The sequence below is a fragment of the Marmota marmota genome, unplaced genomic scaffold (assembly GCF_001458135.2).
Source record: "Marmota marmota marmota unplaced genomic scaffold, marMar, whole genome shotgun sequence".
NCBI lineage: Eukaryota > Metazoa > Chordata > Mammalia > Rodentia > Sciuridae > Marmota > Marmota marmota.
Window position 1 is genome coordinate 7,980,908 of NW_026000130.1, and position 25,380 is coordinate 8,006,287.

General features: G+C 45.4%; 2 protein-coding genes across 3 annotated transcripts; both read right to left on the minus strand.

The window, feature by feature from the left end:
• Positions 1–91: 91 nt before the first annotated feature.
• On the minus strand, positions 92–20,909 carry LOC107154568. 2 transcript variants are annotated; one of them, XM_015500188.2, is made up of 6 exons: positions 14,885–17,907; positions 14,516–14,639; positions 11,024–11,223; positions 10,323–10,393; positions 9,959–10,063; positions 92–354 (listed from the first exon to the last, which is right to left on the minus strand). In XM_015500188.2, exons 1-6 carry the CDS (start codon positions 15,104–15,106, stop codon positions 180–182), a joined length of 897 nt encoding a protein of 298 aa, XP_015355674.1. In that variant the 5' UTR covers positions 15,107–17,907; the 3' UTR covers positions 92–179. The 2 variants fall into 2 exon arrangements, 1 of the variants encoding a protein (XP_015355674.1); XR_007341269.1 differs by lacking the exons at positions 10,323–10,393; positions 11,024–11,223; positions 14,516–14,639; positions 14,885–17,907 and adding an exon at positions 18,963–20,909.
• Positions 20,910–22,542: 1,633 nt separating this feature from the next.
• Sdf2l1 (stromal cell derived factor 2 like 1) lies at positions 22,543–24,556 on the minus strand. The gene is made up of 3 exons (XM_015500350.2): positions 24,297–24,556; positions 23,732–23,928; positions 22,543–22,944 (listed from the first exon to the last, which is right to left on the minus strand). Exons 1-3 carry the CDS (start codon positions 24,481–24,483, stop codon positions 22,663–22,665), a joined length of 666 nt encoding a protein of 221 aa, XP_015355836.1. The 5' UTR covers positions 24,484–24,556; the 3' UTR covers positions 22,543–22,662.
• Between the last annotated feature and the right edge of the window lie 824 nt (positions 24,557–25,380).

Sequence of the window (25,380 nt, forward strand, 5' to 3'; positions counted from 1 at the left end):
AATTAGCCTATCAAGTAGATTGTAACCCCGAACTCTTCCAATCAGAGTTAAGGGCAGCGCTTTGATAGGTTAGCGATTTAAACCAGTGGGATTGCACAACTCCTAGGGAGCCCACCACAAGGAAGGCATCTCCATGGGAACTTTATTCATTCCACAAGTCATGGTTTGTAGGAAAGAAGTTACGGACTCCTCTTGTGGGGCACGGACTCTGCACTGCCAGGGTCATTCTCTGAGTCGTCTTTGGGTCTGGGAACAGGCTGGAACTTGAGTAGGACAGGCGGGGTGAAGATGGAAGCCTTCACAGCAGGGGATGGAGTCTCATCACTGTTGAGAGAGCCACTACAGGCTGAGGTCCTGCATGGGAGACATCCAACACATGCCCATGAGGTATGACACCAGCACACAGGACTGCCAAAGGTACACGTGACAATATCCTAAGCTGCAGGATGGCTCCCAATACTACTTTGAGAATGTTGGTTGCAGCAATGTTTGTGACTTTAAAGAACCAATCTAAATGTCCAGGAGAGAACAGCTAATTGAATCATGGTATAGCCAGGCTGTGAAGTTTTCTGACACTGTTTAAAGGAATGAAGGAGATAGCCAACAAATAAAAACATCCCAATTGTTTATTAATGGAAAAAAAAGTTGAAAAGTACACACAATATGACCCTAGTGTGTTGGAACCACCATTTGACCCATCTATCCTACTCCTCGGTTTATACCCATAGGACTTAAAAACAGCATACTACAGTGACACAGCCACACCAATGTTTATAACAGCACAATTCACAATAGCCTTGTGGAACCAACCTAGATGTCCTTCAATAGATGAATAGATAAAGAAATTCTGGTGTAAATATATATACAAGGGAATATTACTCAGTATTAAAAGAGAATAAAATCATGGCATTTGCAGGTAAATGAATGGTGTTGGAGAATATCATGCTAAGTGAAGTAAGCCAAACCCAAACGCCAAATGTTTTCTCTGATATGTGGATGCTGATCCATAATGGGGGTGGGGGGAAGCATGGGCGGAATAGAGGAACTTTGGATAGGGCAAAGGGGAAGGAGGGGAAGGGAGGTGGCATGAGGGTGGGAAAGATGGTGGAATGAGATGGACATCATTACCCTAAGTACATGTATGAGAATACAAAATGGTGTGATTCTATTTTGTGTACAACCAGAGAAATAAAAAATTGTGCTCTATATGTGTACTATGAATTGAAATATATTCTTCTGTCATGTATAACAAATTAGAAAAAATAAATTTAAAAGAATTAACTAGTGTACTTGTGTGTGTAGACCCAAAATGTTTGGAATGGCACATAAAAAAAAACTTCTTAGCAGTGGTATCTTATATGTATTTTCTGTGTGAACTTTTCTCCATGTAATATATTCTGGTTTTTTTTTTTTTTTCCATTTTATTGATTGAGTGATTGATTGTACCAGGGATTGAACAGAGGGGTACTTAACCATTGAGCCACATTCCCAGCCCTTTTATGTGTTTTATTTAGAGACATGGTCTGCTGAGTTGCTTAGGGCCTCACTTAATTGCTGAGGCTGGCCTTGAACTCATGATCCTCCTGCCTGGTTCCCAAGCCACTGGGATTACAGGCGTGTGCCATTGCACCCAGCTTTTTATACTTATTGTTTTGGGTACTAGGAATTGAATCCAGGGCCTTCCACATGCTAGGCAAGCACTCTACCACTGAGCTACACCTTTACCCCTTAAATTTTAAAAAACCAATTAAAAATAACCCATATTTTGGTGATGACACCATAGTATCATAACTCACACAGAAAGATGAACCAAGAGCCTAGAAGACAGCCACATCAATGCAATATTTCCACACACAAAAACAGTTGAGTAAATGATGTTCTGATGTTCTATTCATACCATGGAGTATTTTGCATTATTATTGGTGAACCTAAAGATATTTTTAATGTTGTGGGAAGAAACTAATATGCTAATATTGTCTACAAAATTGCGTAACAGAACACTCCCAATCTCAGTTATACAGCAAACAATAACATGTGCACATACACACATGTCCATGAAAAGAAGCCTTGACTAAAACAGAAATATAATGGTTTGTTATTTCTGGAGTTAGGAATAGGAGGGGATCTGGTGAGTCTTTTCTGTGTGGGTTTCATATTGTCTGCAAGTAAACCTATTGCCTTTAGATTCTAAAAACAGATAGCTTTCTTATTAATTTCCATACTCTTTCCCTTGTAATTATACTTTAGGGGATTCATCTGAAATTCAGAAACAGCTTGGTATATAACAACTTTAATGCCAGCCCTGAATACACTAGTGGAAAACTAGAAGTTAGTCTTGTATCTCCCAGTGGAATTAAATAGTGAAGGTACCACATACACTGGATGGCTATTGCCCCAATCAATGATGCTTGTGTTTAAAACAGTCCAGAAGGGGCTGGAGTTGTGGCTAAGTGGTATAGCACCTGCCTGGCATGTGTGAGGCCCTGGGTTCGATCCTCAGCACTGCATATAAATAAATAAAATAAAAGATCCATTTACAACTAAAAATAATAATAAAACAGTCCAGAAGCATTCAACTGCCAGGATTGTAACATTAAGTGACAGAGGCAAGATTTTTTTTAAATGAATCACATATAGATAAAACTATGCCTAGGAAAGACTAGAAAAGATGATCATAGTCCTGCTCTGTGACTTCACTTTGAAGACCTAATAATGGTCAGTGCTTCATTTTGAAATTTTGTTTTGTAACATTGCAAAAAACCCTTCTGTCACCCAGCAGTCACCTTCATATCCTTCCCCCAACTTGTCTATTTCTTCCATTTAACTATAATTCATGAATATACAGAAACATGTTTAATCATATTTATAATTTTAACAGCTATATAACATTCCATAGTTATATAAATACATATTTGAGCTGTTTCCATATGTCCTCTTTTTAACTGATGTTGACATAAATATTTTTAAACAAATGATCTTTTTCTTTTCTATTTTATTTCCCTGGAAGAAGTTTCCAGGATTGAAAATACTGGGTGAAAGAGTTCAGGAATTTCTATTTTGAAAAGACTTTCTTTCAAGAGAACTAAGCCTAGCCAGGTACAGGGGCATACACCTGTAATTCCAGCTACTGGCAAGTTTGAGGCCAGTATGGGCAACTTAATGAGACCCTGTCTCAAAAAAATAAAAAGGGCTGGGGGTATAGCTCAGTGGTAGAGTATACCTGGGTTCAATTCCCAGTACTACCAAAAAAAATTGTATTTATAAATATTGGGCTGTCTCCCCAACACCCCCTACCCATAATGGGGATTGAACCCAGAGGGGCTTAACCATTGAGCCACATCCCTTGTCCCCCCTTTTTTTTTTTTTTTTAATTTGAGACAGGGTCTTGATAAGTTCCTAAGGTGGCTTTGAACTTGAGAGCCTCTTGTCTCAGCCTCCCAAATTGCTGGGATTGCAGGCATGTGCCCCTGCACCCAGCAACAACCCAATATTTAGAAATGGGCAAAGAATCTTAAAAAACACTTCTCCAAAGATATACAAATAACCAATAAGTACAGGAAAATGCCTCAACAACATTAGTCATCAGGGAGATGCAAATCAAACTCCCAGTGAGAGAGAAACACTTCACCTCATACCCATTGAGATGGTTGTATTAAAAAAGGCAATTAAGTTGTGTTGCATATATATAGTAGGCATCTATAGTCCCAGCTACTTAAGAGGCTGACTTGGGAGGACTGCTTGAGCCCAGGAGTTCAAGACCAGCCTGGGCAACATAGGGAGACTCCATCTTTAAGAAAGAAAGAAAGAAAAAGTAACAATAAATATTGGGCAAGAGGTGGAGAAATTGGAAACTTCATACATTGCTAGTGGGATTATAAAATGAGGCAGCCACTATGGAAAAACAGTTTAGTTGGCCCAGCAATCCCACTCCTAGGAGTATACCCCCAAAAACTGAAAACTATGCCCTCACGAAAATTTGTTCACAAATGTTTGTAACATCATTGTTTCCAGCAGTCAAAAACGTTAAAAAGTCTAATTCCTATCAACTGATGAATGGCTCAATAATAATACAATGGAACATTATTCAATCATCAAAAGAAGGTATTAACATTGCTATAACAGTCACACCATGAAAACATTATACTGAGTGGAAGCACCCAGATACAAAAGGCCATATATATGATTCCATTGATATGAAATATCCAGATAGATCTACACAGAAGTAGATTAGTACTTGCTTACAGCTGGTAGGTAGAGAACTGGGGGTGGCATCTTAGGAGTGCTGTAATTTCCCCTGCAACATGAACATGAATATACATATACAAGTGTCTGTTGAGTCCCTGTTTTCCATTCTTTGAGATATATACATATATATAGAAGTGGAATTGCTGGGTCACATGGGAACTCTGTTTAACATTTTGAAGAACTGCTGAACTGATTTTCACAGTAGTTACACTATTTTACATTATCACCAACCACATGTGGGTTCCAATTTCTCCATATCCTCTCCTCAATACTTGCTAATGTTTTGGGGTTTTATTTTGCTTTTAAATTATAGCCATTCTAGTCTATGTAATATGTTATCTTGTGGGGTTTGTTTCATTTTGATTTAGTCTCAGGAACTGAACCCAGAGGTGCTCAACCACTGAGACACATCCTTAGACCTTTTTATTTTGAGACAGGGTCTCACTAGGTTGCTTACAGTCTAAGTTGGTGAGGCTGGCTTTGAACTTGCAATCCTCCCGCCTCAGCCTCCCAAGTTGCTGAGATTACAGGCATGTGCCATCGAACTGGCATTTTGTGATTTTGAATTGCATTTTCCTAATAACTAATGTTATTGAATATTTTTTCCTGTCTATTGGTCATATATCTTCTTTTGTATATCTTCTTTTGTATATCTTCTTTGGAATATCTAATCAAATTCAATTGGTTTGCTTTCTTTTTTTTTTTTTTTTTTTAATATTTATTTATTTATTTAGTTTTCGGCAGACACAAGGATCGAACCCGGGCCGCACACATGCCAGGCGAGCGCGCTACCGCTTGAGCCACATCCCCAGCCCGGTTTGCTTTCTTTTGCAGGGGTTGCTTTTTCATTGTTGAAATGATTTGCAAATACTACCTCCCACTGTAGATGTGTTTTATTTTGTGCAAGTTTATGTGTAACGGGGAAATGAATGTAGAGGAACTCTACCACTGAGTTACATCCCCAGCCCTTTTAAAATTTTATTTTGAAATGGGCTCACTAAATTGCTAATATGAGCCTTGAACTTGCAACCCTCTCGTGACTTGCTGGGATTATAGGTGTGCACCATGGTGCCCAGCATGGATCATCTTTTCACATTCTCTCTTTCTGAGCTACATCTCCAGCCCTTTTTAACTTGAGTCAGGGTCTCATTAAGTTGTTTAAAGCCTTGCTTAGTTGCTGGGGCCAGCTTTGAACTTGTGATCCTCCTGTCTCAGCCTGAGTCATAGGGATCACAGATGTGCACCAACACACGAGCTTTTCTTTTTCTTTTCTTTTTAAGATGGAGTCTTGCTATGCTGTTCAGGTGGCCTTAAGTGATTCTCCTGCCTTACCTTTCCAAGTAGCTGGGATTACAGGCATGTATTACCATTTGCTGCTAGGGATTGAACCCAAGGCCTCACCCATGCTAGGCAGGCACTCCATTCCAGCCCCTCACTCTCTTCTTTCGTAGCTGAGGAAAATGTTTTTAAATTGATGGTGATGCTTACATAACTATAAAATACAAAAACCCATTTAATTAAACAATAATTGTGGCTTGTATACTATATGTGTTATCTGAGAAAAGGGGTTAAAAAGAGACTGGGGAACCGGGCAAGGTGGGACACACCTGAATCCCAGTGCTCAGGAACCTGAGGCAGGAGGATTGGAGTTCAAAGACAGCCTCAGCAACTGTGAGGTACCAAGCAACTCAGTGAGATCCTGTCTCTAAATAAAATACAAAGTAGGGCTGGGGATGTGGCTCAGTCGTCAAGTGCCCCTGAGTTCAATCCTTAGTACCCAAAATAAAAGGGACTGGGGGGTGGGCTAGGGTTGTGGCTCAGTGGTAGAGCGCTTACCTAGCATGTGTGAGGCACTGAATTCAATTCTTATCATCGGATATAAATACATGAATAAAATTAAGGTCCATCGACATCTAAAAAAATATATTAAAAAATAAAAAAGGGACCGGGCCTCAGGTGTGGTGGCACACCCCTGTAATCCCTGCTACTGGGGAGGCTAAGGTAGGAGGATCATAAGTTCAAAGCCAGCCTCAGCAAATTAGTCTTAAAATAAAAAATAAAAGGGGCTGGGGATGTGGCTCAGAGTTCAATCCGCAAAGTTCAATCCCTGGTATCCCGCCCCCCCCCCAAAAAAGAACTAAGCTTATGTGGTAATATTTTCATAGCTAAAAAGAGTTTCTTTCTAAAACCTTGTTTATACAGTCATCTCTTCACTTTTTTTTTTTTAAAATGGTGATTGAACTCAGGGGTGATTTACCACTGAGCAACATCCCTAGTCCTTTTTCTATTTCTTATATTATTTTCAGATAGGGTCACCCTAAGTTGCTGAGGTTCTTGCTAAGTTACTGAGGCTGGCCTCAAACTTGCAATCCTCCTGCCTCAGTCTTCCCAGTTGCTGGGATTACAGGGGTATGCCACCATACCCAGCTACTTTGGGCTTTTTTTTTTTTTTTTTCTTTTTTGTAGTTGAACACAATACCTTTATTTTATTTATTTATTTTCATGTGGTGCTGAGGATCAAACCCAGGGCCTCACATGTGTTGGCGAGCACTGTACCACTGAGCCACAACCTCAGCCCCTACTTTGGGCTTTTCAATAGCTATATAAACACTCACCCCAGCAATCTCTGCATTTATATCTTTCATTACAAAAGCAGCCAAAAGCACTTTTAAAGATTTACTTATTATTTGGGGTTCTCTTAGGTAAACTCTCTGTGAGAAACTATGTGATTTTCTTACATATAAATCACAGGATTTGGGATGTGGTTCTGTGATCCAGTGCTTGCCTAGCATCCATGAGTCCCTGGGTTTGACCCCCAGCAGCACCAGCACCAGCACCACCACCACAACATATCCATGGAAACTGGGTGCAGTGTCACATTCTTGTAGACCCAGCTACCTAAGTGGGTAAGGTGGAAGGATTGCTTGAGCCCAGGAATTTAAGGCCAGTTGGGCAACAAAGCACATTTTTTTTAAAAAAGTGGCTGGGTGCAGTGACATACACCTGTAATCCCATTGGCTTGGGAGACTGAAACAGAAGACAAGGCACTAAGCAACTCAATGAGACCCTGCCTCCAAATAAAATACAAAATAGGGCTGGGGATGTGGCTCAGTGGTTGAGTACCCCTGAGTTCAATCCCTAGTACCAAAAAAAAAAAAAAAAAAATCTGAACTCATTCGTTGCTAGTTAAGAATGCAAAATGGTCCATTCACTTTGGAAGGCAATTTGGTAGTCTCTTGCAAAACTAAACAAACTCTTAGTACATGACCTAGCAAACATGCTCCTTGATATTTATTCAAGTTGAAAATTATGTTCACATAAAAACTTGCACTCGGATATTTATAGCAAATTGCCAAAAATTATACGCAACCAAAATGTCTTTAAGGAAACAAACAGGTAAATAAAATGTGATACACCCAGGCAAAGGAGAATTTTTCAGAGATAAAGCAACAATAGAAGTAATCACATGATGAAAAGACATGGAAAATGTTCAAGGCCCATTGTGCACACACACACACACCAAAAGACATGGAAAACTTAAATGCATATTATCAAGCATAACATGCCAATCAGAAAATGCTCTGTTACTGTATGACACCAACTATATAATGTTCTAGAAAAGGCAAAACTAGGGAGACAGTAAAAAGATCAGTGGTTTTCAGGAGTTGGGGAGAGGAAGGAATGAATAGGCTGAGCACAAAGGATTTTCTGGACAGTGAAACTGCTCTACATGATACCATAATGAAGGATTCATGTCATTAATATTTTGTCTAAACTCATAGAAAGCACAACAGCAAAAGTGAACTCTAATGTAAACTAGAAGGTCTGAGTATTAATGATGTGTCAATGTAGGTTCATCAAATGCAACAAATGTACCTCTCTGGTATAGTATGTGGATAGTGGGGAAGACTATGCATTTGTGGAGGTAAGAATCTCTGTACTTATTGGTTAATTTTGCTGTGAGCCAAAAACAGGTCTAAAAACTAAAAGCTAGTGTTTTTTTTTTTGTTGTTTTGTTTTTGTTTTTTAAGTCACACAATGAAGCAGTCAGTCTAAATTACACTGAGGGCTGGATATGTTGGCTCCTGCCTGTAATTCCATCAACTTGGGAAGCTGAGGCAGAAGAATTCCAAGTTTAAGGCCAGTCTTAACAACTTAGCAAGGCCTAAGCAACCTAGTAAGACTCTGTCTCAAAATAAAAAATATACAGGGCTAGGGATGTTGCTCAGTGGTTAAGTACCCTGGGTTCAATCCCAGTACCAACAACAATAATTGTAATAATAAATTACACATGGGCTGGGGTTGTGGCTCAGTGGCAGAGTGCTTACCTCACACATGTGAGGCACTGGGTTCAATCCTTAGCACCACATAAAAATAAACAAACAATGGGCTGGGCTTATGACTCAGTGGTAGAATGCTTGCCTTGAATGTGTGAGACAATGGGTTTGATTCGCAGCACCATATAAAATAAATAAATAAAATAAAGGTCCATCAAAAACTAAAAAATATATTTTTAAATAAATAAATAAACAGGAGCTGGGGTTGTGGCTCAGTGTTAGAGCGCTCGCCTAGCCTAGCACATGCAGGACGCTGGGTTTGATCCTCAGTACCACATAAAAATAAAAAAATAAAGGTATTGTGTCAAACCACAATTAAAAAAACAAAAATATTAAAAAATAAATACACAAAATGTATTGTGTCCATGTATAATAAAAAAAATAATAATAGGGCTGGGGTTGTGGCTCAGTGGTAGAGCACTTGCCTAGCATGTGTGAGGCCCTGGGTTCAATTATCAGCACCACATAAAAATAAAATAAAGGTATATTGATGACTAAAAAAAGTTTAAAATAATAATAATAATAATAATAAATTACACTTGGGAAATACTTAACATTGCAAGTAGAAAAAGCAGGTGATTTAAAAAACCTACATTCAGTGAACCTGTGCTTTGCAAAACACATATATAGAGCATGGGAGGAATAGACGAATCTATATAGGGCAGAGGGGTGGGAGGAGAAGGGAGGCGGCAAGGGGTTAGCAATAATTGTGGAATGTGATGGACATCATTATCCAAAGTACATGTATGAAGACATGAATTGGTGGGAATATACTTTATATACAAACAGAGATATGAAAAATTGTATGTGTCTATATGTATAATAAGAATTGTGATGCATTCCATTGTCATGTATTTAAAAAATAAAAGCAATTTAAAAAAACCACATATATAACAAAATCATAGGACTGCCTCGTTTGGCAGCATCATTCCTTTTCAGTTGGGCCTTCAGGTGGTTTGTTACTAATTTCTCAAAATTACAAAAACTAGGAAGGGATCATGACTTTTCTGGCAGCCCTGATTACATTTAGAGTCATTCCCAGAAATGGAAATCATAAGTAAGATTTATTTGGCCAGGCACAGTGGCACATGCGTGAAATCCCAGCTACAGGGGAAGGTGAACAGGAGGATTGAAAGTTTGAGGCCAGTCTTGGCAACTGAACAAGACCTTGTCTCAAAAAAAAGGGCTGGGGATATAGTTCAGTGGTAACACTCCCCTAGGTTCAATCCCCATTAACACACACACACACACACTATATATATATATGATTTTTTTGCATAATACTACAATGTCTGTCAGAGGAGAAGGGTGGATATACTGGGGCTGGGGCACAGCTAGAATTTATCTGGCCCAGAGAGGTACAAAGACCTGCTTACCAGGGGAAGCCAGGGCAGTGAAGCTTATGCGCACTGTTTCCAGCCAAGTATGAGAAATGGAAGCCTCCGGGATTGAGAACCAAGGGGGTCAGATCAACCATGTGGCTGAAAAACAGGGCAGAGATGGGATTTCAGGCCTGGACCCCTCCCCAGCCTCAACGTGCAGATCTGTGACACAGGCTTGAAAGTCTCATACAGAGTCTAGACTCCTCTGGGAAATGAGGACAATAATCACTGAAGACCATGGTGAGAATTAAGTGGAACAAAAAACAAACAAACAAAAAACAACCAAGTTTGGTTCCCCAAATGCCTCCCACAAATGCTCCTTTTTCATTTCCCTAAGCCCAAAGTAAATTCCCTCCACCTCTTTGGGTTTGAGGACAAGCCATTCCAGTTTAATTTCACTTCAGACCTTGAAATGTTCAATTTCTCCATCTGCAGAAAACAAAGGAAATCTCAGGACAACTGTAGGGATCTCAGCATGCAGAAAAACAATCCTTATCAAAAAACTAGAACTATGTGACTTTCATTCATTCAGCAGATATATCAATACCCACCTTGACTTGGCAATTTAGGGATACAAGGAAGAGTATGGGGAGGGACTGGCAGCTGACTGAGGAGGTCCTAATTCAGCTTAGGGGAGGAAGAAGGACCTGAAGTGAGATACACAGGATAAACTGGAGCCTGGAATTCAGGCAACATGGGGACAACACTCATGTGAAGAGGTAGTATAAGGTTAAAGATATGGGAGAGGCCTACGGTTTTCCACCTGTCCTTTGGGAACCCCAGAATCCTGCGAAGGGCAGCTGGGGTTGCCTTGCTCACCTGAGGTCAAGAAGGTGGAGCTCTGTGCCTTTGACCTCCACCAGGACCCCTCAACCAGAGCAGCCCCCTTTCATCTGCTTCATCCACTACTGTTCTACCCAAAACCTTGACTGCAAAGAGGGTTCTGCAGGTATCTGAGAGCCATGGCTATGGGCCTGGGAGAGCAGTAGATTGTTCTGAGCAAGGGGACAGAGACTGCCCCTCCCAGGACAGCCTGGAGTGGTGGACACTCCCACTGACCGACTTGCTGGGCAGCGGAGAGAAAGGGCCAAAGATCCTGGGCATAGTATATACAGGGGGTGATGGGGCCAGTACAGAGGCCATGGTGGTAGCAAGTGGTGGCAGCGGGGTTGGTGGCAGGCATGGGGAGGTTGACCGGTCCCGTAAGAGGATGGGTTCTGGTTTCTTCAGTTTGGGCTTCCTTTTCCTCTTCTTGGCATCTGTGACAAAAGGTGCCAATGAGTACCTACCCCAAGGCCAGACCAGGGTAGAGTAGAGGCCAAAAACAATGGTGCAGGATCTTCACACCATTCCCCCAGCAAGGAAGAGAAGGTACCAGGGACAATACCTAGGGCCACCATGACAGGCAATAATATGCACCATCTGACTAACCCCACACTCTCATGGAGAAAGAGTACATGGTCTTTATCTTATAGGTGAAATCAGAGCCTATGTTTGATAAAGCACAGGCAGGATCCACAACTGGGTTGTCTGACTTCAAGGGCAGAATTTCATGAGAAGTAATGAAGTATCTCAGCCAGAGAAGTGGGGTTGGTCTGTACAGGTGAGCCTGCCATCCACCCCCCAAGCACTGAGGAAAGCTGTCTACCAACACCTGTGGGAGTATCTAGACCCCATTTTGAGCCCATACCAACACCAGTCCCTGGGTCTGGGATGTAAAAGAAGAGTGCTTCCTTCACGTGGAAACCTACATTGAGGAGGTCTTAGAGATGGGCTCAGGGAAGGTATCTTTGAGGGACAGGATCCTGGGCCAGCCTCCTTTCCTCTCTTTTAGGTTTTCCTACTGCATTCAACTAATCTGGCTACTTCTACTGTTTAAAGTTGGAGATGACCAAGAAAGTAGGTGTTTACAAGAGGCTCATATACCCCATCATATAGCCCATTACAGGTCTATGCCTGTAATCCCAGCATTTTGGGAAGCTGGGACAGCAGGATTACAGATTGAAGGCCAGTCTTAGCAATTTAACAAGACTCATCTCAAAATTAAAAATAAACAAATGAAAAGGGCTAGGGATGTAGATCAGTGGTACAATGCCACTGGATTCAATCCTAGTAACACACACACACACATGCGCGCGCGCGCACACACACACACACACACACATACACACCTACAAGGAAAAAAAAAAAAAGCTCATTTGCTGTCATAATAACTACCACCCAGCAATGGCCTAGAGGCTAAGAGCCCATGCTCCAGACCAACTAGAGTCAAGTACAAATTCAGGCTCAGCTACTACCTACATGACCTTGCACATATCATACATGTCAGCTAAGTTCCTTAAGTCTCTATTTCCTCTTCTATAAAACAAAGAAAAAGGACATTGAGGTTACTTGGGGAGGGGGCTATACGTGTTATTGGTCTATCAAATGAATCAGTGATATGGAAGACTCACATGTAGCACCACAAAGAAGTGGAAATCCCCAAGTGAGCCTTGTCTCCTGATGTGATGCTGAAGGAAGTTGCCTCACCCTAGGGTAGCAGATCTCCAAATACATCAAGTAACTCAACTTGAATCTAGCCAAGGCTTTAGCCTATTCAAGGAATAAAGGCAGGCTAGGCACAGTGGCACATATCTATAATCCCAGTCACTCAGGAGGCTGAGGAGAATCACAAGTTGGACTAGCCTCAGCAACTTAGTGAGACCCTGTCTCAAAATAAAAAGTAAAAAGGGGCTGGGGATGTAGCTCAGAGGTAAAGCACCCCTGAGTTAGATCTCCAGTACCAAAAAGAAAGAACAGAAAACAAGGTGAGTCACCAGAGGATGTCACAGTTCAAATCAATGACATGGAGGAAAGAAAAGTAGAACCATCTCCCCTTAAAGGGGATTTCAACTAAACTGGTCATGGATCCTCATTTGCCTAAGGCAAGCCCAGTTTATCCCTGCCATCCTTGCGTGATCACAAATGTACCAATATGGACTCAAATTGTATAGTCATCCAGTGAAAAAGGAAGGTAAGGGCTGGGGTTGTGGCTCAGCGATAGAGCCCTGGCTTAGCACATGCAGGGCGCTGGGTTCAATCCTCAGCACCACATAAAAATAAAATATTGTGTCCAACTACAACTAAAAAAATCAAATAAAATAAAATTTTTTAAAAAAGAAGATAAAAGACTCAATGCCTGATCACTTCTTGCTATTTTAGCTAAGATCAAGTGTAGAGGCCTAATGCCTGAAAATAATGTGTGGACCTCAATGGATCCTGACAAGACAGACTGAGTGTATCACCAGGAAGATATGACTATGTTTCAGCAAATATTTTGGGACTGTTGTGAGTTATGTCAGAAAATATCTTAAAAAAAAAAAAAAAAAAAAAAAAACTAATATGCATGGACTGGTAATATAGCTCCGGGGTAGAACACCTGCCTAGCATGCATGACCCCTGGGTTCAATCCCCAGTACTGCAAACAATTAAAAAAAAAAAAAAAAGTAATATAATAAAATAAAAAATAAAGATGCATACAGCTGAAGGGTACAGATCATTGATAGGTGCTTAGCATGAGCAAGACCAGGGGTTCAATTTCTAACATAAATAAATTTTAAAATTAAATAAATAAAATTGAAATGCATTCTACAGTATTCAAGAGGTACAATAACTGAGATTTCATTTAAAATATTCCAGGAAAAGGCAAGGGGTGCAGGACTGGGGATATAGCTCAGTTGGCAGAGTGCTTGTCTTGCATGCAGAAGGCCCTCAGTTCAATTCCCAGCACCATTAAAAAAAAAAAAAAAAAGGCAATGGGTGCAGAAAGTAAAAGCATCATGTCAAGATGGGGACAGTAGATGAGGCTAGTGACAGATACTAAGATGTTTACTGATGTCTCTAGTTTCATGTATATTTACTTTCTTTTTCCTTTTGGGGGTGGGGGCAGGGAATACTGGTGATTGAACCCAGAGGCTCTTTCCACTGAGCTACATCTCCAGCCCTTTATATTATTTTGAGATAGGATCTCATTAAGTTACTCAGGTTGGTCCTGACTTTATGATCCTCCTGCCTCAGCCTCCCAAGTCACTGGGATTACAAGGAGCCCCACCATGCCTGGCTATATTTACTTTCATAAGAGTAACCACTTCCAGACACAGGGTCAGAGAAAAGTGGGTCCTGTATCAGATTTGATGGGTCAGACACTGCTGGCTACCCTTCACTCAACACTCCAAAAACACACTTCAGAGGCTCTTAGGCTAAGGAATGTGAGGTAACTCGTTCAGGATCACAGCCAGGAAGAAGCAGAGCTGGTGAGTTGCCTAACTAGATAATCTAACTAGAAGCAGTGTTTCTCTCCCTGGATGGGGCCTGTACCACCCGCCTGCTCTCTTCCTGCTCTGGATAAAACCTGGTCCAAAAAGGCAAATACAACAAGAGTGGGGATGGGCACCTCAAGTGGACCTGAGCTGGTCACCCAAGTCTCCAGCATTGCTGAGGATGTAATGGGCATATGGAGATGCCTTGGGCTCAGATTCCCAGAGCTCAGCCTGGGCAGAGATTGGGCCTCACCCTGGGAGTACAGGTGCACTCGATGGATGCTCCTTTTCAACTGCTCCAGGCGCTGGTGCATCTCTAGGGTGCCCATGCTGTTACACTGGTTCAGTTCTCCCTGGACAGCACACATGAACTTCGCCTACAACAGCGGGATAGGCAGGGGAGGAGGATACCAAGGAGTCATCTGCCCATTCCTCTCTAAAAGCTGGGTAGTCTTGATTTCTGGAAGACCCTAATAGCAACCCCAACTAAGCCCAATAGTGCCCTCCCAAACCCGTGGTACCCCACAAAGTCCCACCCTCCTCGGAGCTCCACCCTAAGGGGGAGCAGGCCAGGGTGGTCACCTCTCCCACCCTTCTGGTCCCCACCTCCTGCGGCCCGCACCCAGATAAAGGAAAGGAGCCCACGCTGCTCGCATTCGGTTTGCTTGCCCTTGCGCACGACCCTCTCTGCCAGGGCTGGATTGCGGTCAAGAGTGCGGAAGAGGCGGCGCAAAGAGCGTTCTGTGTAGGTCGCTGCCTGTCTCTCAAAGTCCTCCTCCGAAATGAGCTGGCAAAAGGTCACACTCTGGGGAAATTCACTGTCAAACTCATCCAGAACCTCCATCCTAAACCGGCTGCTGGTGGTGGAGCCGAACTGCCTGGGGACTTAGCGGTCATTGGGGCCAGGGCGGCACGATACCCAAACCGCCCGGAGGCGAGGTGAGAGGACCCCTCCCTAGGACCAGGGCTGAGATCACCAAAGGCAGAGGGGTCCCCTTAGGGGCCGCACCCACTCTCCCCTCCAGCTGTGGTGCAAGTTCCCTGTTCCCTCTGACAGCCGCAGCCCCCTCCCCCCTGACCCACCCCCAATAAATCAGCGGGGAGGCAAGGGGAGGGGCCAAATCCCCTGTGACTGTCACACGTGACAATGCCCAACCCTCTGGGCATGCGCTGTCACATCTTCCACGTGGCCAAGTAGCTGCATGGTTAATAGTCCCATTCTGGGAGCTATCAGTCATTTGATCTCCACTTGGTCCCTGCCCACCCAGAGGACATGGGCATCTCCCTAAATCTTGACACTTCTTTAAGGCCCCAAACCCCTCTCCCAGCTTCCAGTCCCTTCTCTATCCCTGTGCTTCTTCACTTGGACAAGTACCATGCCTGCTTCGCCTTCACAAAGGCAATGCCCATAGGATTTCACTCTGCCCCTGACTCCTCCAGCTTTGGATTTTTCATCCTATTCCTTTCCTGCCCTACTCTCCAGCATCACACACACACCTCCCGGATCTTACCCTCTTCAGGATCACTTCTTTGCTCTATCGTTCTAGTTGCCTGCATTCTGGCCCCTTCTCAGTGTCTTTCCTCCTGACCCTCTGATGTATTTCTGAAGACCCTTTCTTCACCTTACAGTCTTGAACAGTTCTTGATGCTGTTCAAGAACCCATAATTGACTTAACCCAAAACTTTGTCTCAGGCTCAACCTCCCTTGAATTCCAAACCCATATCCAAATGTCTGCTAGGGACAATTCTTGGGCATCTCACATGGAACACATTCCATGATTGGCAAATAACTTCTTCCCCCTGAAACCTGCCTTTCTCCTCCCTCCCTTATCTGGGCAGTAGTTGACCTCACCATCCATTCCAGCCACGACAGAGAGGTAGTGCCCTCCGGAAAACCCTTCCATCATCCCTGAGATTCAATGGAGTATATCTGAGAATTCAAAACAGATTTGTCTCCTAACAGCCAAACCACCAGCCCTCTAATTCCAGCTCTCTCTAGCATAGGAGGTAGTAGGCATATCCTCCAGCTTGTAGGTCAGGGAGCAAGATGGAGACAATCAAGGAGGAACAGGTCTATTTTGTGCATCTTGCCTAGTGGTTCAGGCAGAAACTCAAGTCAGATAAACCTGAATTCCAGTCTCTTTCCTGCTTCCTGCCCCCATGTGACTTACAAAATGAACCTTTATTTTTAAATATATGCCTATTTTCAAACAGGACAAGCACCCTTTGAAGTTTAAAAAGACCTTTGATTACTCCTACCACATTATGCTAATAACCATGCTTCACACTTTGTTTTCGCTTGTTTGTTCATTTCTGGTGCTAGAGATAAAAACTAGAGCCTTGTGCATGCAAGGCACTATCACTGAGCTACATCCTTTTCCCTATTAGTGTTTTTAAAAAACATACTGGGCCCCTCCTCTGTGCCACATATGACCAAGAAAGATTTCACAAATGAAAACAACATATGGTCTCTGACTTCATGGGCTCCCAGGCCCGTATTAGGGACTTCAGCCACTGGGGAAAAATTGTGATCCAAAAGGCACTGCTAGAAGAATATTCCAGGGAAGGTTTTCCCCAAGGAGATAATGCTAGCCCTGAGTTCAAAAACCTTCCTCCAGCAAGAGCAGGAGATACCTGCTTCAGCAGTAGGTATAGAATCTGCACATGAATGAGGGGTGGCCACTTCCAGCAATGGCCCCTGGAAGCTAGAAGGGAGAAAGGGCCTGAGTCAGGCGAGAGATCAAGAAACCCCAAGGGGTCAGGACTAGGAGTCAGAGGAGCATTTGTCATTTCTCCTCATTCCTACCATGGATGCCAGGGCTTTTACCGCACCCCCTCCCCAGGGCAGGATTAAAGGCAGTGTTCTAGTATTCTCTGCTGGGAGAAGGTTACTCCCAAAAGTCCATCTGGAGACCTGAGCCTCCTTTCTAGGAGACAGGCTTGTATTAAAGGGCACATTGTGTCAGGTAGAGGTGGCCCTGCAAGCACACCTAGAATAAGGCTCCTTGGAAGTTTAACTTCAGGTCCCCTATTCCAGCTGGGAAGGCAGACATGCCAGACACCTCACAGCCCCTTCTGCAGGATCAGGGAATATTTCCCTATAAAAGAACAAGCTGGCACTGTTGATGGGCCTCACCAGCATGTTTCTTTATCCCAAGTCCACCCATCTAAGATTGTCTCACTCCTGCTGATGCTCTGGTGTGAAGGCTTTCTCCTAGAAGGCCTGTCTCACCCTCATTCCCAAACCCCACCCAAAAGAACATTTCTTTCTGAGCCTCATCCTCTTCAAACATTCAGGGAAGGCTAGGTCCCTTTTACCCCAACATGTCCATGGTTGATCTGGGTCTAAGCCAGGCATGCAAAGGATTTCTATTTCTCCACAAGCTCCTGGAGTCCCAAACTTACCTGGGGAGGAAAAGTGGAAAGATCTTCAACCAAGAGCCTTTCTGAATCTGAAGGCTCTTTGCACTTGTCCAGCATGATCAGGATGGACAGCTTGAGGGATGATCCCAAGGACCCACCCACCAGATCATCCCTTTGATGGATGGTTCAGTCCAATTCTGCACCCATGCTTAATTAATCCAAACACTTACCCTTTGGGTACCTCAGCTTTCTCAATTGAGAAGTTGAGTAAGGCAGCAAACACTCTTCTCCCCAAGTGCTATGAGCAGTGGGCAGACCTGACCGATGCCCTTTCATCATTGCACTGCTTCCCAGTGGCCCATAGTAGTGCAACAGGGAAAGAGTGTCGGGTAGGCCTGGCTTTCTTAGTGGTGGTAATGGGTGAGATCTGAAACCTGAAATGCAGGCCCATTTGGGTGGGGCCCTCTGCCTGGGGGAAGTGTGCCCTCTGACCCTAGAGGCCCAGGCCTGCCTAGACTCTCAAGTTTCCATGGAGAAGGGAGCAAACTGGGCAGGGGGGAGGGGAGGGCCTGCAGGACTAAGGAATCTGTCTGGAGGAAAAGGAAAGAAGAAGTTGTGGGTGAGGGGCATTCCCAGGTCTGGTCCCAAATGCTTTGACAATATCATTGCACTGCTTCTCAGAGCACAGTAGTGCAACCTCGTCAGAGCACCTGCAACCAGCAGGAGGGTCCCATAGTCCTCAATACATGCAGGGTGGGAATTTCAACCACAGATGGGTGGATGAGGCCAGAACCCTTGTCTAGGACAAGGGGAGAAGAGGATCTCATCAGTGTTGTCTCTCTTGAGGTCTTTAGAACCCCAGGGAACCCCAGCCTTCCCCAGCATGCTTCAGGTTGTGGAGGAGACAACCCAGCCCAGGAACAAGAGCTTATGGGACAAACCTCGGAGGGGGCACACACACAAAGGAGAGGGGCCCGCGCTCAGCCGCAGTCCAAGCCTACTAGCCCTTGGACCAGGGTGAGTACAGTCCGATGACCCTGCACCCTGCCTTGGCCTGCGACTCCAAGAAGGGCGACCCCATTCCGGGACGATGCGCCCTTGCAGCTCTGGACCTCATCTTGGGCCTCTTGCCCCCAGCATGGGTTCCATATTCTGTCCTAACAGATTCTTATGCCCTGAGGGTCAGAACGGAGCAGAAGAATGGGGGGCTTCCCGCCCTTTTGGAGTTCCCTGACCAGAGAGGGCGCCAGGAGTCCTGATAGGGCCCCTCCACAAGTCAGGCCAGACAGAGCCGTTCCCCGTCACCCCACCCCCCACCCCCAGACCCATCTACTCACGCGGACAGATACCCCTTCCTCTCAGGGGGAAGGCAAGACGCAGATTAGTGGAAGAGGGTCCTGGCCGTCATTCGCCTCCGTAGTCCCCACCCCAACGACCCCGCACCTCGTGGCGCCCTCTCTCTCGCAGGCTCCATCTTTAACCCGCTGACAGTCGGAGGGGCCGGACCCCGGCCCCTTAGCATAGCACCGCGTTCATTGGCTGGCGCCGGCGCAGGGCTTTGCCTCCCGCACACCTATTGGCTGCTATCGGAGCGATTTCAAAATAGCCTCCGGGCTCGGATTGGTCTGGCGCCGCCCGAGTCTCGGGCTCCGTGGTTTTAACAAGCAGTTCTACACTTTTTCCCCATTCATAACTTATCAAAAGGAACTTTGCCCGCCTTTTCTCAGCTCCAATCTCTGCAAGTTTTCTAGCGGAACTAGCTAGAGCGTTTTGAAGCACGGTGGGAGGCGCCCGCCACGCGGCTGAGCCCACCCGGGAGGAAATTGCGGCCACTGGGGAAGTGTCTGAACCTTTTCCCAAGTCTGCCAGTTAAGTGGGATCGTAGGCTGTTTCATATTGTGTGCTGAGATTGCTCTCTGTACCTCTTGGATGGTATAAATCATTCGGCCGTGCTGGGGTTTCAAGAGGTTGCGCTTTCTGCCCAACCTCAGAGCATCACCGGAATGAGGCTTGCCTAAAACCTCCGCGGTAGAGGTGGACGGATCTTGAGGCTCATGGAGCCGTGCAGATCTTAGAGGTAGGAGGAAGGGGATTTCTGGGATTGCAATCCATTTTGTGGCCAGGCAGATGAGCGGGTAAGGGCTATCACCCAGCCTTAGCACAACTCCAGTGTGTGTTGCGGGTGGGGGGAGTGTGCTTACGTGACCATGCAACTGTGCCCTCTCCTGTTTTATTCTCATTCCAATGGCTGACAGCAAACGTTTTTTTGAGGCAGAATTGGGTTTGAATCTTTATGAATCTCGCTTCTCTTCGCAAAATTGAGACAATAATTGAACCTGCTTCATAGAATTGTTGCCAGGAACAACCTGGCACTTAGTAGGTATCCAAAGTTATTTCTGCTGCTACTTCTTTTTTTGTCTTGTCCTTCATTTTGCCTGGAGCCATTTTATCTGTTCCCACAGCTTCAGCTTTGGTTGCCCAGGGATTCTTACCTTCTGTGCACTATTGGATTCTAACATTCCTCATCTCAGTGTGTTTGTGTTTGTGTATGTATGTACATTGACCACTTTGGTTTTTCCAGGGTATAGTCCACACTATTAAGTGTTCCATCCACATTCCCTTGCCTTCACCTCTACAGAAAGAATATTCATTACCAGCAACTGTGGCTCTATATCTGGACTTTATTCTGGCTGCCAGAGCCCCTTACCCAATGCACAGGCCAAGTGGGAAGTGCTGCAGGTTATTGCCCCCATCATTGGCTGAAGGCTGCCCCCATTGGCAGCCTTCAGCTAATGAGGGAAGATACTTTGGTGGGTGAAGACCCCAGTTTCCATGGTTGGATAATTTTGATGATATTCTCAATGGGACTGAGTTCCATTTGCACACAGGGATAACTTGCTTCATAGTGCATCCTACATTGACTGTTTTCCCTTCCCCTCTCCCAGCCCCACTCCTTTGACCCAGAGTTTTCTGGCTCACCTCCATTTACCTTTACTTCCATTCAGTCCTCTCAGGTCTGGAGAGTGATGGGAGAGGATTGTAGACTTATATATAACATTCAAGAAGTTTGGCAGTGAAGGGGCCAGGAAGTGTTTCATGGAGAAGAAACAGAGTAATCGATCCAGGGCAAACACATGACCCCCCTCCCATTAGGATTCAATTGATTAAAGCTTTTCTCCCATTCCATCCTTTGAATGTGTGGTCCTGATTGAGCTACACCCTTTTTTAAACTTTTTATTTTGAGATAGGGTCTAAGTAGCCCAGGCTGGCCTCAAACTTGAGATCCTTCTCATCCTCCTACCTCAGCCTCCAGAGTAGCTAGGATTATAGGCATGCATCACCATGCCTAACCCCATCCTTTAATAAAGTCAACTGACTGGGGCTGGGGTTGTGGCTCAGCAGTAGAGCACTCGCTTGACACATGTGAGGCCCTAGGTTTGATCCTCAGCACCACATAAAAATAAATAAAATAAAGGTATCGTGTTCAACTACAACTAAAAAATAAACATTAAAAAAAAAAAAAAAAAGTCAACTGACTTCACAAATACACTATATCCCCACACTATTCCAAATCCCAAGTAGTTGCCACCCCAGCCTCTCCTTGGGTTTTTGTTTGTTGTTGGTTTTTGTTGTTGTTGTTTTCTCTCCTTCAGGGAAGCAGTACCCTCTATCAACAGCAGTTCCCTGAAGCTCCTACTGTCCTATGCAGCAACAACCTGGCTGTTACCAAGTCCTGGAAACCTGTCATCCCAACCATCACCTTTAGAGGTCATTCACAGGTCAGCAGGGCTAATGATTTTACTTTGTCTGCTCCTGCTTTAAATTGTAATATTCTAAATTTTGCCCAAATTATACCTCCTCTTCCAGGAAACCTCCTCAGATCTCTGCAAAAAACCTTTCTTTTTTGGCCACCTTCCCTTAAGACATCTTTTGAAACTCTGTTCTGTTTTTTTTTTTTTTTTTTTTAAAGATGTTGAAGGACCTTTATTTTATTCATTTCTTTACAAGCAGTACTGAGAATCGAACCCAAGGTCTCACACATGCTAGGCAAGTGATCTACCACTGAGCCACAACTCCAGCCCCTGAAGCTCTGTTCTTTGAGAACTTGGAAAGTAATGGTGGGGAATTGAGATGCCACATGCTGGGCAGGCTGCATGCCTGTAATCCCAGCAATTTAGGAGATTGTGGCAGGAGGATCACAAGTTTGAAGCTAGCCTGGGCAACTTAGTGAGTCTCAGATTAAAAAAAAAAAAATTTAAAGGGCTAGTGATGTAACTCAGTGGTAGAGCACCCTTGGGTTCAATACCCAGTATCAAAACAGAGGGGAAAAAAAAAAGAAAGAAAGAATGAAGGAAGGAAGAAGCCTGTGATGCTACTTTCCAGCAGATAGGCAGAGTCTTCACCTGGCTATTAGTCAAAGACAGGTGTAAAGATTGCCACAATGCAAGGAGAGTGGGGTCCTCACTTGCAAGGGATGATGGGCCTGAAGAGCTTGAGTCCCATCCCAGCTGGCACTCATTCTGCCATGGAGTCTAGACAACAGGAAAGTTCTTTAAACTTAGGGGCTGGAGAACTGAGTAACTTGCTATCAGACCATCTAAAGGTAGATAGGGAGAGCTAATTGCCCAGGGAAGAACATCAAAAAGTTTTAGATAGCAGCAAACTGTGGTAGTAATTGAGGCTGAGGCAGGAGGATCACAAGTTCAACCATAGCTTCAGCAACTGAGAGAGACCCTGTTTCAAAAAAAAAAAAAAAAAAAATTTAAAAAGGGATAGGGATGTTGATCAGTGGCTAAGTGCCCTGGGTTCAGTTTGGACATATTCAACAGCCAGGCTGCGCTGGTGGAAGAGATGGTGAACTGGGTCAGGGATGGCTGGCACTTCCTGATAGCACCCTCACACTCACAACAAACACAATGACAGACCAACATTTTTTAATCACAAAGGCACTTGAGGACCCCTACAAACTCAAAGTCTCCACAGAGAGTGGCTGTGCAATTGCCCCACCCTGCTACCCTCCATTCACCCATCCATGACTCAGAGTTCATCATGACCTGCAGAGGGCTCCACACCAGGCTTGATGAAGATGCCTTCCATGGCCTTCCATGTATTATGTGTGTTCGCACTGGGCATGCCATGCACCTCATGTTGCCCACGGATGGGACTCCCGTACTGCTCACCAGTGACTGACAGGAACACAGAGGTACCCACATGCTGGAAACGCACAGCAGCCTCCCGCTCCCAGTGCTGCCCAGAGCAGCGCACTGTCCACAGGTCCAGGTCATCACCCTCACCGTCTTCCCCAAAGGCACTCACCTCCTATGGGTGTAGAGTGTGGGGATAATGGTCAACACACAGGATACAAAGTTCCTTGGTACTGCTTGCCTGGCAGCAACATTTGCACCCAGTTCACTGGTCCTTTGATTCTTACTCTGCACCTTCCTGAGCCTCAGTTTCCAGTTACAAAGTGGGACAGCAGGATATCCTCCCAGAACTTCCTCCCCTACACATACATACCCTGTTACTCTGTTTAGTGACCACTGGAGTCCATGGAGCTAAGGCTTCCTCCAAGTTCTCCCAGTCCTAACCCCTCTGAAATCCAGTCCCTCAGGCTGACAATCAAGGTCTCTATCTCCAACTTTTTCTTCCACAAACTCCCCTAAACCATCCTCAATTCCATCCCAACACCTCAAAGTTATGATCTCCATGCCTTAGCATAAGCTCTTCCACAGGCCTGGGAAGCCCCCTCTTTTTCCCTCTGGGGAATGGAAGACTCCTACGAGTCTTTCCAAACCCAGCCCTGAGTTTCCTATTCCCCACAGCAAAGGCTGTGTGGATGCCCCCCCCCACCCCAGGGTTCCACTTGCCCCTAAAAGAGGACATGCATCTCTCGTTGTGTCTGCTAGGCTGAGAGATCCTGGGGTAGGACCCTGGTAGTCACTTCTGTGTCCTCAGAAGGGACACTCAGTAAACATTTCTTAATTGAAATTCCCAATTCGTATAAGCTGAGGTTCAAAGCTGGTGATAAGGAAAGTCTCGAACTGGAACCCAAGGCTCTGTCCCCAGCCCTTCACACACATGCCAGGGTGTCAGGGAGGGGGATTACCTGGTTATTGGATAGCGGCGACAAGAAGTGGTGAGTGTGCAAGTTTTTGCCGGTGAGCACGTGCGTGAGCCGCACAGCCTGGCCACAGCGTACCGGGATCCCACGCGGGCACCCGCCCTCCGAGCCGCCACGGATCCTCCAGTAGCTATTGGCGTCGTCCGATGCCTCCACACCGGTCACGGATTGTTGGCCGCTGCCTGAGGAGTGACATCCCATCCAATCCCAGGGTGCTTATCAATCGCAGAACTATCGACCCTTGGCACCATAATTTGCCCCATGACTCCAACTCTGGAACCCCAACGGCTCACCCCTAACTTCCAGCTCTGGCTCCTGCCTGATCCTCCAAGTCCTTTGACCCGCAGTTTCCTGTTGATTTCCCCGCCCCCCAAATCCAAACGACCCTCTCAAAGTCCCAGTCCTAGACTCTCGAGGGCCCCCAACGCCTCTAGACCCCCAGCCAGCTCGTTCCCTGATGGCCCATTGACCCCTATGACCAACTCGTCCCCAAACCCTTAACTCGGAGCCTCTGCCTCCTGGCGCTTCCCAAGTCGTTGGTCCCACGCACCGGATCCGTATTTGATGTCGTGTGAGTGCAGTCGCACCCTGTGGTGCGTGTTGAGCAGCTTCAACACCGACCCGCAGGTCACTAGTCCCTCGCTGGTCTTGGAAGTGCCACCGTCCGGCACCAAAAGCGCCAGCAGCAGCCCCAGAAGCGCCGGTCCGGCAGCCCTCAAGCGGCCCGCGCTCCACATCTCGCCCTAGCCGGGCTCCAGCCGCTCGGGACAACAAGCCGCTTCCGTTCCCGCCTCAGGCCAATCCGGCTCTGACAGCGCCCGCTCGCGCCAGCCAATCGTCATCCCGCGCGGCGCTCCGCCCGTACTGCCATTGGGTAGGCTTAAAAACAGACCCAACCCTGGATTTCCAGAGATTTCGCTGGGAGGGAGCCGGAGATACGAGAGGGCTTTGATTGGTCCACGCTTCCGAGGGCTCACCAATGAACGTCAAGGGACGGGCGGCTGCAGCCAAGTGGTAAAAGTGCACAGGGTTGCACAGGTGAGTGCGCTCGCGGAGTCCTGCGGTCGCTGAGCCCCTGAACACCATTCTGAGGGTCCTAAGACCCTACCGATATATGTATAGAAAGCACCTTGATCTTGGGCCTCTGGGACCTCAATTATGTGTCTCTCCCCTCGGACTTTGCATCTGCAGCTGCAGGATCTTAAAGTTGTTGGGTCACTAGATTTTTGTGGTCATAAAGTGAACAGATCCCTGAACCCGGGAATTAATTCCCCAGCCATTCGGTTATGGCCCCCTCTCGGACTCTGAGTCACCTCAGTCCCCGAATCTTGGGTCTTCTGAATTTCCCACTCAACCATTTGATTCCTTACATGACAGAACTCGGAGTTACTGCGTCATACAGCAGCACAGGACAGCAGGGAGCTGTGGAGTTGAGGATAATGGCAAAATTTCAATAGAAAGTCCCAAATCTGTCTAAGGAAACCACAACACAGGGAGAAAGGAATTTGGGGAGCAAGCCTGGGTGACTATGTGTCCCAGGTCTTCTTGACATGAAGTGAAAATGTTCTTTTGGGTTTCAGTTATGCTGCCTTTTCAGAGGATTTTCAGTTCCGTCTTCAAGGGAGGAAAACGTA

Coding starts and splice junctions, on each gene's coding strand:
- Sdf2l1 (XM_015500350.2), bottom strand. CDS start 24,483: ATGTGGAGCGCGGGCCGCTTGAGGGCTGCCGGACCGGCGCTTCTGGGG. Junction 23,929..24,296: donor CGACATCAAATACGGATCCG/GTGCGTGGGACC, acceptor GTCACTCCTCAG/GCAGCGGCCAACAATCCGTG. Junction 22,945..23,731: donor CGCCGCTATCCAATAACCAG/GTAATCCCCCTC, acceptor CTACACCCATAG/GAGGTGAGTGCCTTTGGGGA.
- LOC107154568 (XM_015500188.2), bottom strand. CDS start 15,106: ATGGAGGTTCTGGATGAGTTTGACAGTGAATTTCCCCAGAGTGTGACC. Junction 11,224..14,515: donor AGTGCACCTGTACTCCCAGG/GTGAGGCCCAAT, acceptor CTTTTGTCACAG/ATGCCAAGAAGAGGAAAAGG. Junction 10,394..11,023: donor CTCCGCTGCCCAGCAAGTCG/GTCAGTGGGAGT, acceptor TGTTTTCTGCAG/ATGGAGAAATTGAACATTTC.